The following is a 14,728-nucleotide window of genomic DNA, read 5'->3' as shown; positions in this document are numbered from 1 at the left end:
TTGGTCTCTACCAACTCATGAGGGAACAATCTGGATCTTTGGGTCTAAATGCTCCACTCTTTTCATTAGAGTGGTAGGACTGAACAAAAATAATAAAGTTGTTGGCAGTAAAATAAAAAGATATAGCTGAGGGTCAGGCATAGATATAAAACAGTGTTCTCTGTGGGTTCATTACAAGTAACTCTTTTCACATTAAACAGTCATCTTTTGAATTGTTAAACGTCCAGTAGGAAGAAGGTTTTTGGCATCATTTGGCAAAAATTCCATAATAATCTTTCAGCATGTTGTAACTCAAGTGAGAGAAAACTAGACTGAATAGTTTTCCCTCTTCAGGCCTCTAAAAATGAATCCAAAATCAACAATCTGAGTGCAGAAAATCCCATATGTATTAATACATCAAGTACTAAACGTTAAAGTGGCAGCAGGCGGTATATTTTTGGCATCATTGGGCAAAAATTCCATAATAACCATAGAGCATATTGTAATCCAGGTGTTCTGAGAGAAAACTAGACTTCTGCTCCTCCTCATGGCTCTGTTTTCAGGCTTTAAAAAATCTAGCCTGTGACGGGAGACTTTGACCAATCACAGGTCATTTCAGAGAGAGAGCGTTGCTATTGGCAGTTCATTCAACGGAGGCAGTGCTGATCAAATATAAATTAATATTCTGTAACATGTCTTACCTCAAATGTTTTCAGAAACATCTGGTAGTGTACTGTTTAGCTGTAAAATGACAAAGTTTACACCGGCCGGTGGGCGGTGCTTGGTATTTCCTCAACTCTTCTCAACATGGCTGCTGGGTCACAAACTTTCTCATTTTACAGGTAAACAGTACACTACAAAATGTTTCTGAAAACATTTGAGGCGATAAATAGGCATTACAGTAACATAATATTGATTCATATTTGATCAGCGCTGCCTAGTTTGACCGTTTGATCGGAGTTTGCGAGTGATTGACAGCTGCTCAGAGACGGCAAGGCTCCAGCTCGGCTCTGATTGGTTGCTTTCCTCTGGTCTGTGAAATCTTGCAGATGCCATTAGGAGCACCGGAGGACAGTGAGGCACAGTGAGGCACATGATTTTTTAGATTACCTGTCTCATGCTTTTTTTTTTTATAAAAATAACTTTTTCTTTATCATATATGCTCCATTTCTACGCACTGCAGCTTAAATATACAAAATATCGGTAGGTACAGCTTTGAAAACACCCAGGTCCCAGACTTCTGAATAAATTTCAAATCCGTTTTTCTTGAAAGAAATGGAGAGATTCAAAAGAGTTTGTGGCGTTTGGACCATTTGAAATCTAACCTGTGTAGAGAGGATGTGATTTGTGAAGGGTCCTGAGCTCCTCTATGTTGCTGCATGGAGCTTCATTGCAGATTGTTTTGACTGATGGTTTCCAAGGCAGACTTTAGTTCAGAGGAGAGGAATGGCCAGAGCTTTAATGAGTCCACCAGTCAGAGTTTTGTTCTGTTTTTAAACGGCTGCAAAGATATTCTCCCCCACTAAAAATGCTTTATTAGAAATAATTTGTAAACTACCGTGACTTACTGTCTGTCTTGCAGTCCAAGTTCTATGAAAAATAATCTGAGTTTTGAAACCAGAACAGAAGAAATCCACTACAAATTGAAGCTGCTTTTTGAGATGAAACTGATGTCTACCAGTTTAAACATTCTTTTGTTGTTACCTTTTCCAGGTTCATTTTTCATTTTTCCACTTTGTTTAGATACTCCTAGCTGACCAAATCAGTGAGCCTGGAAGCAGCGATGGAAAAATTTACATGAGCTATCTGCTATTAGGTACAATGATCACCTCAATGCCTTGCGGTTAATGCAACAAAGCACATCAGTCAGTGGTTCAGTCCACTGGGATGTGCCAGGGTGTCTTTCAGGTGCTCACTTGTGCCATCTGGCTCCTCAGTGCCTCCTCCTGCGGCCAGCTGGGAATTCCTGAAAACCTACATCAGTTTCTTCTCAATTGGTGGGGAGGCATTAGAGTGGGTTGTGATACAGATTGTGTACTGTACCATATTCCAAATGTGTTTTTGTTTAACATACCAGTATTGTTACTGCTGATAAATCTGCAATTTGATCACCGATATGGCTCTGAAAAAGAGGAATGCAGCAGAAGTCTGGTTTAAGTGTGTGAGGATGACTGAGTGCAGAAAATAAAGAAAATCGAGAGGAAAATCGAGTTTGTCATGAAAAATAGCTAATATCACATTAATGAAGGACAGCGGGCAGGTAGCAATAACAAGACAAGGTTCAGAGCAGCTGAGGATGAGCATCAACCGGTTAAAAAGTTATTGTTCTAAAGTCATGCATAGACAAAATGTATCCTAATGTATCGGATATCTGTGACAGATGTAATTCCTCAAAAGGTACTCTTGGTCATACTTTTTGGTTTTGTTCTAAGAGTGTCCCTTTTTGGAAGGAAATCTTTAATTGGTATTGTAAAATGTATGATATGCAGATTGAACCTGATGTACTAATTGCCTTGTTTGGTTGCTCCGAAGCTTCTCTTGCATTACCACGCACTGTACAGCAGACCCTGATGACTGGTATGGTAGTAGCTAAGAGAATAATTCAAAAAGAATGGAAGGCTACCAGCGCTCCTTGTTTTTCTAGATGGCTGGGGGAACTAGTTTCAGGGATACACCTTGAGAGGCTTCAAAGCAACACACATGGTTCTCAAGAGAAATTTGAGTGTATTTGGGGCCCAATTATTAGACACCTTGACTCCCCTGACTGTTAGCCGAAGTCCCTACTGCGTGACATCCAGTTTGGCTATTCTTTATCGTTCTTTCCCTGATATGACATAGGCGGAAATGTGATTGTATCCTTGTCTCTCTAGTCTGGCTATCCTGTGGCGGTTGTCTTTTTGTGTTGGTGTTGTTTTTTTTATTATTTATTTATTTTTTATTAGTAATACTTAATTTTATTTAATTTATTTATTTATTCATTTATTATCATTCTGTATGTGGGGTTGGTATGTTTGTGAGTCTGTCTGTAGATGCTACTTTTTTGTTTTAGTTTTTTTGTCTGTTTGTGATGAAAATTAAAACAAAAAGAAGGAAAAAAAAGTTCTTGTTCTGTAGTGTTGACCTTCATACAGTAAGTCTGCATTCACACCAAATCAGGCATTAGTCTTCCCATTCATTTGAGTGTGGGTCGTGCATTTGGGCTGCAGCAGTGGGGATGGCAGGGGATGGCAAAAAACAAAAAAAATGCAACGGAGGTCACAAACCGCAAAGTTGAAAAATAATCAACTTTTGGAGAAACGCAACCTGATGTCACGCTGCGGTGACCAATCACGTAACCGGCGATCAATGGGCCATTCAAATCAAATGGGTCAATGTGATGAGTGTCACTCAAATGTGCCATTTAAGTGACACTCCCACACCGCCGCACAACCCTGCGCTAATCGCCACAATGCCTGATTTGGTGTGAATGCAGCCTAAAGGTCACAGAGAAGTTAAACATACGCTTTTTTGCTTTCTTGCCGAGAGTAAAATGAGGAGATTGATACCACTCTCATACATGTCTGTTTTATATGATATTATATAACAGTTATTTAGCTTAGCTTAGCATAAATACTGGAAACAAGGGGAAACAACTAGCCTTAGTCCTCTAAAGCTCACATATTAACTTTTTATATATTGTTTGTTTAGCCTTTAAAAAAAAAAAAAAAAAAAATGAAGTGTAAAAACAAGTTATGGTTTTATGGGGGGATATGTGGCTATTTAAGCCGTAAGATAACTGCCTCCTCGCTCCAGCTTCATGTTTAAAAGGACAGACATGAGAGTGTCCCTCTTCTCATGTAACACTCATTTCCCAAAATGTCAAACTATTCCTTTTAGACAGCGTGATGTAGCAGATGGGCTGCTTGTATTGTGTTTACAGCCTCTCCGCTGAACTTTCCATCATGACTTCATATGTAATAGACTGCCGGCTGGTCGTCATTGGAACAAGCTTACACAGACTTGTATGGTTAATACTCATCCCTCAAAGGAACTACGTGGTAGTGACTCTGGTCCAGACATAGCTCAAGTCTGATCAGACCAACAAACACACTAGGAGCATTTAAAAAGACATGGTGTCACCTGGAAAATATGGTAGTGGCTTTAGTAATGGTACACTGCACTATACACCCACCCACCCACACATACCCCCACACCCACACACCCACACACAGGATACAAATGAATCAAACAAAAAAACACTTAGGTAGGCTATGTTTTGTTTAGACTTTTTCATCATCTTTGCTAGTTTAATGTGAAATACTGGATAGTTTTCCCTCTTCAGGCCTCTAAAAAGGAATCCAAAATCAACAGTCTGAGTGCAGAAAATCCCATATGTATTAATACATTAAGTACTAAACGTTAAAGTAGCAGTAGGCAGTATATGTTTGGCATCATTGCGCAAAAATCCCATAATAATCTTTTAGCATATTGTAATTCAAGTGCTCTGAGAGAAAACTAAACTTCTGCTCCTCCTCATGACTCTGTTTTCAGGCTTTAAATTATCTAGCCCGTGACGGGAGACTTTGGCCAATCACAGGTCATTTTATTGAGAGAGTGTACCTATTGGCTGTGCTCCGGTCATGTGACCGAAAATTGGCGTTCCTTCATCAGATTTCACAATGGCTGCTGCGTCACAAACTTTCTCATTTTACAGCTAAACTGTACACTACAAGATGATTCTGAAAACATTTGAGGTGAGAAATAGGCATTACAGAAACATAATATTGGTCCATATTTGATCAGCGCTGCCTAGTTTGACCGTTTGGTCACAGTTCGCGAGTGATTGACAGCCGGCTCTCATAGACGGCAGATGGACAGCGGACCTCAGATCAGCTCTGACTGCTTATTTTACTCCGGTATGTGAAATCTCAACTTTTTTTTAAATCATATTTGTTCCAATCTCGCCTACTTCAGCTTTAAGTGGTCACAAGTAGGCATCGCATTGTTTGCAGTAATGGCACAAAATAAAAAAAAAGGCTGTGAACCTCTGTTTTAGAAAACAACCAGGCCACCTATATAGAATTTTAGCCTTATATTATATATAATAAAACATAATATTTCATAACTTTATCCTGTAATTACATATCTTACAATTCTGACTTTTCATTCTGAAATTATGAGGAAACTGTCTCAGAGTTATATAACCTTTATCTTGTAATGACGGGAAAATTATATCGCAATTATGAGATCTTTATCTCGTTATTATTAGGAAGTTGTTTCACAAGTTAAGTCATTATGAGAAAAGTGACTCCACCTCACTGCTACTTCCTTATTGGCTTGTGGCATTAAGAGGAAATGTAGATGGTGTTATGATTAGTGTGCCAACATTGTGCAGGCATTATATAACTCACTGGGGTTTTCTAGACAAAAGCACAGCACACACACTTGCTACTATCTTTTTAAGGTTTCAAATCAAACTCCCATACACGTCAGCACTGAATGTGATCGACATAATCTTATCTAATTTTGTTTGACAAAAGAAATACATAATTTCTGTTAGTGAAGCTACTAATTGTGACTTTGATTTCAGACTTGGCAGTCTTTATCAATACTTTTGTGACGGAGAGCTGTGTGTGTCTCTACACAGTACAGGAGCTCCTCAGTCGTCCAACACTATAAACTATGAGATGACATCATGACACAACGCAGGCTTGAAAAACAAAGTGCAGAAATGTTACACACAAATGGAAGTCAACCCAAATCCTTTAATGCACCATTAAAGGCCAAATGTCAGGGTAGTAAACAGTACAGTACTGAAATATGTGCTGCTGCCAGACAGGTCTCTGTCCCTGCTGTATTTGCTCCATCCATTATCTGAATTTAACTCTGACCATATATAACTTTTCTGTCTTCTTTCTACACTGTGTATACCCACTTGTTTATATTTGACATAATGTAGCTACTGTATAGAGATGTGAGATTGCATCCCTTACTATATTACCTCATTGGTTTATTGTCCATTCTGTGAATTCATTCTTTTTCTTTTTTTTTTTTACATATACCTATATGCACTTTGGTACCGTTTGCACTGGTTAGATGCTAAACTGCATTCCACTGGTAGGCTACTTACTGTAGGCAATACAGTTGATTCTAACATAATCTATTGTAAATCTATCTAATCTAATGGTATTATTTCTAAGAAGAAGAAGAAGAAGAAGAAGAAGAAGAAGAAGAAGAAGATAATCTCTCTTTAAGAGGTTGGTAACATGTGTCATATATTCTTGTTTTTGATTATAAATATTAACTAAATTGTATGAATAATATGGTACATAAAAACAAGGGTGTAATATGAATCACTATTGTCTCTAGATTGCTTTTATTTCAGGTATTGACAATTTAAAGCTGGGGTCGGCAACATTGGAGAAACCAGCAAGAGTACGCTACATTTTGAAACTACAACTCAGTGTTGCCAACTCTTTTCCAATAAAAGTAGCCAGCAGCCCCAAAAGTCCTTAAATCTAGAGAGAAAGTTGCCAAGTTGGCAACATTGACAGTCCGTCCTTTCAGGCCTCCCTCCAAAGCCCCTCACACAATTATCATAATGAACGTTAACAATGAACATGGTTAGCACTTACAGCTGTCAAGCTCGCAGCTTGTGGAAGACTCTGGTGATGTGGAATGAGTGTATGAGCAGAGTGCGATGAGGCAGGCAGATAGTCCGTCGAATCATTTCATTCGGGCCTAATGAAATGATTGGACGGGCTTATTACAGTCCTGCGACAGCCACAGATATCAGATTTTTTTTTTTTTTGTCAAAGCATTTGATTTATTGATTGCTTTCCAGATGTAAAGAGAATTTCAACAAATACAGTATAGCGTTAAGTATTGCAGTAAACAATATTATCTTATCATATTTCTCTGTTAGTTGTGCAAACCAAATTTCATGTTTTAGGATCATGCACATCTGCTTTCAAATCAGAGTTACAATATTTAGCAAGAAGAAGTTTAGAGAAAGTGAAGTTTATATTCCATGTGTGGATTGGTGTGGCTGTGTAACACTGTCCAGCTAACTGAGTCAGATTCTCTCAGGGGAAAGCTACTGAATTTTGCCATTCACGCATCTTTCCCTTTCCCCCTAACACAGCTCAGTCTAAACAGAGCACATTATTGTGGACAGTCAGAAATGAGAGGGTTTGTCACAGTTCCTATTCGGTAATAACACACAGATGTACAACACTGCTGATGCACAACTTGGAAAAGAGGAATGAGCGCGAGAGAGAGGAACCCATGGGAATGCACTGCTGGTATGAGAAATGTTTTGATCAGGACTTTTGGCTTTATGATAAAATAACACTGGTTTACTGTAAAGTTCAAGCTTTGGCATCTTTTGAAGGTCAGTTTCCCTTCAGTGCCTGGGTGTGTATCTACATGTTGGAAACATAATGAATCAGAGTCTTCTTTTCTGGTTTATAGCTGTAAGGCTGAGTTATTTGACTTCATAAGTGATGAGTTGGCTAGCGACGAAACAAAAAACTTAAACTGAGTCACGTTTTTTTCCCTAATTTGTTGCATGTTCAGAGGGTGGATCAGATGTAAATACTTTCAAGCACTCGCAGGCAGAAGACCCAGTCGGACGGCAGCTGTTGGTAGGACATCTTGTTTCCATCCAAACGTAGGATCTTCATCCTGGAGTAGGACAGAGGTCCCACCTCTCTGCAGAAACTGGTCACGTTGAACTCTAGTGAACAGACAGGAAATTTTAAACATACGCAGAAACTCGTTATTCACCAGAGTGACAGCCATCTGCCGATTGCCGACTTGTCAAAGCACTGGCGCTTTGACTTCACATCATGTACCATGTTCTGTTCATTATATATGGAAATGATTAAGATGAAGTGCTTCATTATGACATTTTCTTTATCAAAGAGGGTCTGTACAATCTGTAAATGTCCCTTTTCTTCTCACAGAGTCTGCGTTTCCTGTGTTGCAGGTGCTGTGGTGTGAATACGGAGGATGAGGAAAACCACAACGCCCTTGTTTGCTTTCTCACTTCATTTCAGTAGTAGAGCCTCCGTCGGCCCAGACTGTGGGCTTTGGCAGACAAGAACCGCGGTAGCTGTCATGCTGCTATAGCTAGACGATGAGGTGTGTGTTGTTGTGAAAGTGGTTTGCCGTCTGTCTGTCCCGTTGGTACACAGCCCCTTTTGTCAGCTGCTGCACAGATCGAGAAAACACTTTCACTTCGCCAGAGCCAAAATTGCACGCCAGGTCATTGCTGCCGGATGGTCATGTGAGTCAAAATGGCTACGAGTCTGCTGCAATGTTATTAGAAACCTATCGGCCAAAAAAGGCCGTAGTGAGGGGAAGCAGACAGAGAGAGAGGAAAGAGGAGACCATGAAGAGAGGAACAGCATGTGCTTCTGGCTCATCTGGCACTCTTACCTCTGAATCCATCACAGATGTTTTCATACCACTCTCCTCTCTTCGTTGCTATCCTACTTTCCCCTCACCCAACCACCCCATATTCCTTCTCCTCTCCTCCACCCTCTTCTTCTCTTTCCATGTCTCCGATGTCCCTCCCCTGCCTTCATTCTCTCTCTTCTTCCATCTCTGACTCGCCTCGCCTGCTAGCTGCCCTGCCCCAGCCCCTCCCGTGTCTGTAGGCTATGCAGTGATGAGGGCCGGCTGTGTTCGGGGTTTCTTTACGGTTCCTGTCACATTTTCCACGTTTCTTCTTCTCCCAAACCTCCCCAAGCGGTCGGCCACATAACTCAGTTAGACTTTATGTTGCTGTCACAAGAAGCGAGTGTATTGTTGAATTGTAAAATGTAGGAATGTGCGCACATGTGTGGGAAATTAACATTTCACAGGCATGAAGTCAGCGACACCGTTACACTCACAGCGTGACTGCATTTTGTGTCTGTGTGCATGTTTTCTTTGTGCACCTCACCTTGTATTTCATTGGCCTCCAGGTAGAGATACTGCAGGGTGCTTGGGACAGTGGGAATGGTTGTAAGTTTGTTATAAGAAAGGTCTAGTTCCACCAAGCTGGAGGAGTTGAAGACCTGCAGGTGCACGCTGCCGCTCTGCAGACCGCAGTGACTTAGACGAAGGAACTTAAGGTTGAGAAATCCCGAAAAACTGCCTTCATCCAGCTCAGAGAAACTGTTGTTGGACAGATAGAGCTGCTGGACAGAAGGGGGTAAATTCCTGGGGACAGATGAGAACAAATTCCCACTGATGTCGAGCTGGTTCAGACTGACCAGACCTGCAAGATGAGGGGAAGACACACACACACACACACACACACATACACACACACACACTATATATATATTAATACTGACAAATTTGTATGACATATAGAATGAGTGTAAACATTGTCAGTGTTAAAGGACCAGGGTGTAGGATTTAGTGGTATCTAGTGGTGTGGTTGCAGATTGCAACCAACTGAATACCCCTCCGCTCACTCCTCCCTTTCCAAGCGTGCAGAGAACCTCAGGTGGCCTTCAGGTAACATATAGGTGTGGACTTGATTCACATGACTTGGACTCGAGTCAGACTCAAGTCACAAATTTGATGACATTAGACTCGCCTTGACGAAATAAGAAAGACTCGCAACTCAACTTGGACTTTAACAACAATGACTTGTGACTTCACTTCCTTTTGACTTGAAAGTACTTAATACCTTCTTCAAGGTAGACAATCAACTGCCTGGTACCGGAGGTTGTCAATCTTGACTTGGGACTTGAGTGCAAAGACTTGAGACTTACTGTACTTGTGATTTGTAAAATAATGACTTGGTTCCACCTCTGGTAAAAACGTGAAAGGCTCTCTCTAGAGCCAGTGTTTGGTTTCCGTTCTGGGCTACTGTAGAAACATGGCGGAGCAACATGGCGGACTCCGTGAAGAGGACCCGCTCCCTATGTAGACATGAAGGGCTCATTCTAAGCTAACAAAAACACAATGATTCTTAGTTTCAGGTGATTATATACCAATGAAAACATAGTTATGAATATTATATTCCATTTCTGCCCCCTAAATCCTACACACTGGTCCTTTAAATGCCAGTAATATTCAGCGTTAATGAGTGTAGTCAGACTGTTCAGAGCAGTCTCAGGACCGAACATCAGGATGTGTAACGTACAGTAGGCCTAATCACATGGCAAATGTTTTTAAAACTGTTATCTCAACACGTATAGTAAGAGTTTCAGGTACACCAAACAGGCTCATGTTACTTGCAGTAGCAATCATTAATACATCACAATGTACTATTTTCATTGAAATATTAGTACTGACTACTGTCCACGCAGCATACTGAGCTTAAGCTTTGCCTTGAAGAAAAGTTATTCTTTACAGACGTATTTGCTTAGTTTTCTTTTGTAGACCTGTTTTATATTTTGGAATTATCAACTTATATTATGGACAATATGTGAGATGTTATGATGCATTACATATTTGCTGAGAGACATGCAATCAAATCACTGTTGAATTAAACAACCCCTTGACTCCAACCACCCTAATAACTACTAATGTTAAATGGACACTAGCCAGCAACAAAAGGAAAAACTTATAAAACCACCCCTTTCCAAATGTAATGTTTGTCTAATGTGTTGTTTTTTTTTGCATGATGTGAACAGGTACACAAGAGCAGGACTCTCTCAATTTCCAGCTCACAGTAGATTCTGTATGATAAAGAAAGGAAATGACACATTGCACTACCGTTGAGGTCTCCCTCTGGGATGGTTTGCAGTCGGTTTCCCTGCAGCAGCAGCAGCGTCAGGTTGTGCAGGTTCCTGAAAGCTCCGGGGCTGATGCTGCTGATCTGGTTGTGGGCCAGTCGCAGCTGCTTGAGTCCAGCCGGTAGAGCGTTGGGCACTGATGTCAGGTGGTTGTGGTTGGCAAACAAGTAACACAGCTGGATCTGGTTCTGCAGCTCGACCTGGTCCAGATGGTCGCTCTGCAGCTGGTTGTGGTCCAGGATGAGCCAGCGTAGATCAGTAATGTTGGTCAGGACAGAGGAGGACAGGGACGAGATGTTGTTGCCCTGCATGGGAACAAAAGAAAGAAGGATTTTGACTTTTCACACTTTACAGTTAAAACATATACAGTATGGTGCAGTGAAGGTCAGCCACTGTGGGAAGTGTACACTGTGAGCAGGAAATAAAAAACCACGGTGGGTTAAGTGGCAGACCATTGTAAAGGCAACACATGCTCAGTGCCCGTGTCAGTGTTTGTCCTACCTGTAGAAACAGGTACTGAGTTGTGTCCGGCAGGCGGTCAGGGATGTCCGCCAGGCCTCTGTGGTCGCAGTAGAGCGCCGTGGGCCACTGGATGGGGCAGTCGCACTGCTGAGGGCAGGTCTGGGGGTTGTTGGCCCGGAGCCAGGCTCGGTCAATCCGCCCCTGCAGGCTCACCACACTGGGCTCACCCAGCAGGCGATTAATCCACAGAGGAACACCTCCGTAGTCCATGTCAGCCAGTGTTGTGGCTGAGGCAGAGTCAAAAACACACAGCAGCACCAACACGGCACAGCACCGGAGAGCCATAGAGACAGCTGGTGAGATATGTGCTCCTGCAAATCAAACATCAAGACAAGGTCTTAAGTAAAGACAGATTTCACACGTCAAAGTCAATTTACTAGTCATGATGAGCAGTTTTATAAGAATGTGAAAGTTGTATGATGTCTGTGGGGGCTTTATCAAGTCTAAAATATGACTTAAAGCTAGGGCTGGTAAAGGTTTTAGAAACAATGATGAAATGATTGTGGGGGAGTGGCTTTGGACGGAGGCTTGAAGCAACGGACAGTCAGTGTTGCCGACTTGGCAACTTTGGCCTTTTCACACTTAGTCAGTATTTTTCGTCTCAATTTATCTCACTTTTAAAAATAAATAGAACCTCACGTTGTGTCAATCACGTTTACACGCCGGCTCTGAAACTTTCGTCCGTCATTATAGTTTTCGGAAAAGGTTAGATTTTCTGTACATACAGAGATGCAGAATTTAAAGACAGATTATGACAGGTGATTGTAGAACAGATTGGAATCTGGGATTGTCGCAAAACAAAGGATGTGTGAAAGATTAGACAGTAGTGATTGTGCTCTGTGCAGTTTAACGATAGCTTCTTGCTAATGTCATTCACTCATTAACCCCGTTTTGGACTAGCGTTATCCATTACACTCAAACCTGCAGACCTTTCCTCACTAGATTTAGGGACTTTTGGGGCCAATGTTGCTGGCTACTTTCATTGGAAAAGAGTTGGCAACACTGGACTGGGTTTCTCAGGTTGGATAATATTTAAAATGTATCGTACTCTTACTGGTTTCTTCAATGTTGCTGACCCCAGCTTTAAATTGACAATACCTGAAATTAAAGCAATCTAGAGACCACATTGATTCATATTACACCCTTGTTTTTATTAACTATATTAATCATACAATTTCGTAAATATTTATAATCGAAAACAAGAATATTTGACAAATGTTACCAACCTTTTAAGGGGAGATTATCTGCTGGATATATCTTCTTCTTCTTTGTTTTGTTTTAGTTTTTGGTAGCAAAACATCTTTGGGAAGACTTACAATAGATTATGCTGGAATCAACTTTATTGCCATAATGCCTACAGTAAGTAAAGGAATAGAGTTGGCAACACTGGGCTCAGTTTTTCGGTTGGATCATTTTTAAATATCTAGTGTACTCTTGCTAGTTTCTCAAGATCACCGACTCTGCTCTAAGTGACATCACTCAGGTATCTTGGCTTGGGCAAGGGGACAACACATTTGTATGCAGCATCAGTTTTGACCTTTCATTATAAGGCAAGTTTTCACTTGTCCAGCAAAATATCTTGAAATCTACTTGATGAATTGTCATGAAATTTAGTGTAGATATTTATGTGTACCTCAGGAAGAATTGTAATGACTTTAGTGACATATTTTTTAGACTCCGTCTCTTGCAAGTCCCCCACCTTGACGTGCAATACTACTACCTTACTGGAGTGTACCTTTAAGAAATGATGCAACCCGTGGGCTTTGAAAATCAAGACGAAAAATAGTTTAAGTGTGAGGTCAAACTAGGTCAACATTTATTTTTTATAGCAGCTTCTCTCTATGACGTGTTACAGCATTAGAATTAGCCGATATTAATGGAAATAGCATGGCACTGTTAGAAATGCAGCAGAAGTTGAAATGGCTGCTTTTGCACACACACTTAAAACTTTTTCAGTATGAGAGGGAAGAATACATTTTTTTCCCTGCATGCAAAGCTGTAGATGATTATACCACAAAGTTGCTATCCACACAAGCACACACAGACTCTCAGTTACAATATGACACAGTGGTTAGTGAGAAAGGTTTGCATCATCAAGAAGTTTGACTTTATCAGCATGTTTGCAATGTTGCATTCCACCATTCTTACCTTCAGCACCACCTTACAGTAATGCTGAAAAGGTTTCCAAGACATCGTTATGTAATTGTGCCTCAAGAGGAAATAGAAGCAGACGAGAAACCAACAACAGACTGACACTTACCTGTATGATCAGAACGAAGACACGTTGTCCTAAATTCCCAATGAAACCCTCGGGAGCTGCATGGAACTATGTGTGTGTTCATGCGTCTGAAGGTGTGTGTGTGTTTTCAAGCTACCGGCGATGTTTACCGACTGTCTGATACATTCCTCTTCTTCAAAAAACGCTGCCCACGTCCGAGACCCCAGACCTCCTACATAATCTTCCCTAACTCATTTCTTCCTTCTCTCTACTGTCAGCCCGTGGTAACGGTTGAACCCACAACATTTGGTGGCAACATGTTTGCTTGTACCATGGAGAGAAAATACACAGAAAGAGACTGAGGAGAACTGCTGAAGAGGGAAATGAAGAGGAAAGAAATCAAATTATGGCGACTGGGGTTGGATTCTGATGGTGCAGAGCTTTCAGTGAATATGAGAAAAAATGTTGATCAGCATTCAAGTATCTTGCGTACACGTGCGAATGTGTGTGTGTGTCTGTGTGATTGGGTCTACAGTATGTGTTCTGCCTGGAGACATTCAAGCCACAAAGTACCTGGGGAGCCAAGGAGACCATTCTCTCTGTGTGCCTCTGTGTCCATCTGTATGTGTTTCACTGCAAATACTGTATGAGGGGAGCACTGTGAGAAAAGAGGCTCGGTGGAGAACAAGAGGGGAAAAGTGGGGATAATATTTCCCCGATCAGAGAATGGAAAGAGCTCCCTCTAGGAGAAACCCATGGAATCACACCCACAATGGAGCCATAAAACCAAAGAGCCAATAAAATATAATAACATGTTTATTTTTTTATTGTAAATGCCACATCCACTCTTTCTGTGCGTGTGGTATATGTTACTGCAGCAGTTCCAATGTTATGTTTACATACAGTTTATGAATATGTAGGCAATCAAGAGAACCATACAAAAGAGTACTGTATGTATGTGTGGTTCAGTTCAAACTCTACAACTGACAGATTAAACACCAACAAAAAAAAAACAAGACTTGGGCACAGATGCTTTGAGCTAAATGATAATATCCGCATGTTAACATGGTCACATGGACAATGCTAACACGCTGATGCTAAATAAGGGATAATGCACAGCGAGCCGGTCATTGTTGTGGAATAAACCTGCACACAACAATGACCGACTCGCTGTGCATTATCCCACTTATTACATGGCTACTTACTTAAGAACTCAATAATTTGACACAAAAATGGTCATCCTGGCTCTGAGATCAGAACTACGCCCATAGCAACGATCTGTTATAAA

General features: G+C 41.0%; 1 protein-coding gene across 1 annotated transcript; it reads right to left on the bottom strand.

Annotated features, from left to right (window-relative positions):
* Positions 1-5,703: 5,703 nt before the first annotated feature.
* Positions 5,704-13,872, bottom strand: zgc:113307 (uncharacterized protein LOC553753 homolog). Its single transcript, XM_037786221.1, has 5 exons — positions 13,483-13,872; positions 11,202-11,533; positions 10,681-11,005; positions 8,909-9,226; positions 5,704-7,696 (listed from the first exon to the last, which is right to left on the bottom strand). Exons 1-5 carry the CDS (start codon positions 13,562-13,564, stop codon positions 7,545-7,547), a joined length of 1,209 nt encoding a protein of 402 aa, XP_037642149.1. The 5' UTR covers positions 13,565-13,872; the 3' UTR covers positions 5,704-7,544.
* Between the last annotated feature and the right edge of the window lie 856 nt (positions 13,873-14,728).

This window comes from Sebastes umbrosus, chromosome 1 (genome assembly GCF_015220745.1).
Source record: "Sebastes umbrosus isolate fSebUmb1 chromosome 1, fSebUmb1.pri, whole genome shotgun sequence".
In the NCBI taxonomy this organism is placed as follows: domain Eukaryota; kingdom Metazoa; phylum Chordata; class Actinopteri; order Perciformes; family Sebastidae; genus Sebastes; species Sebastes umbrosus.
Note: the sequence above shows the minus strand (reverse complement) of the source record. Positions and strands in the feature narration are given on the sequence as shown.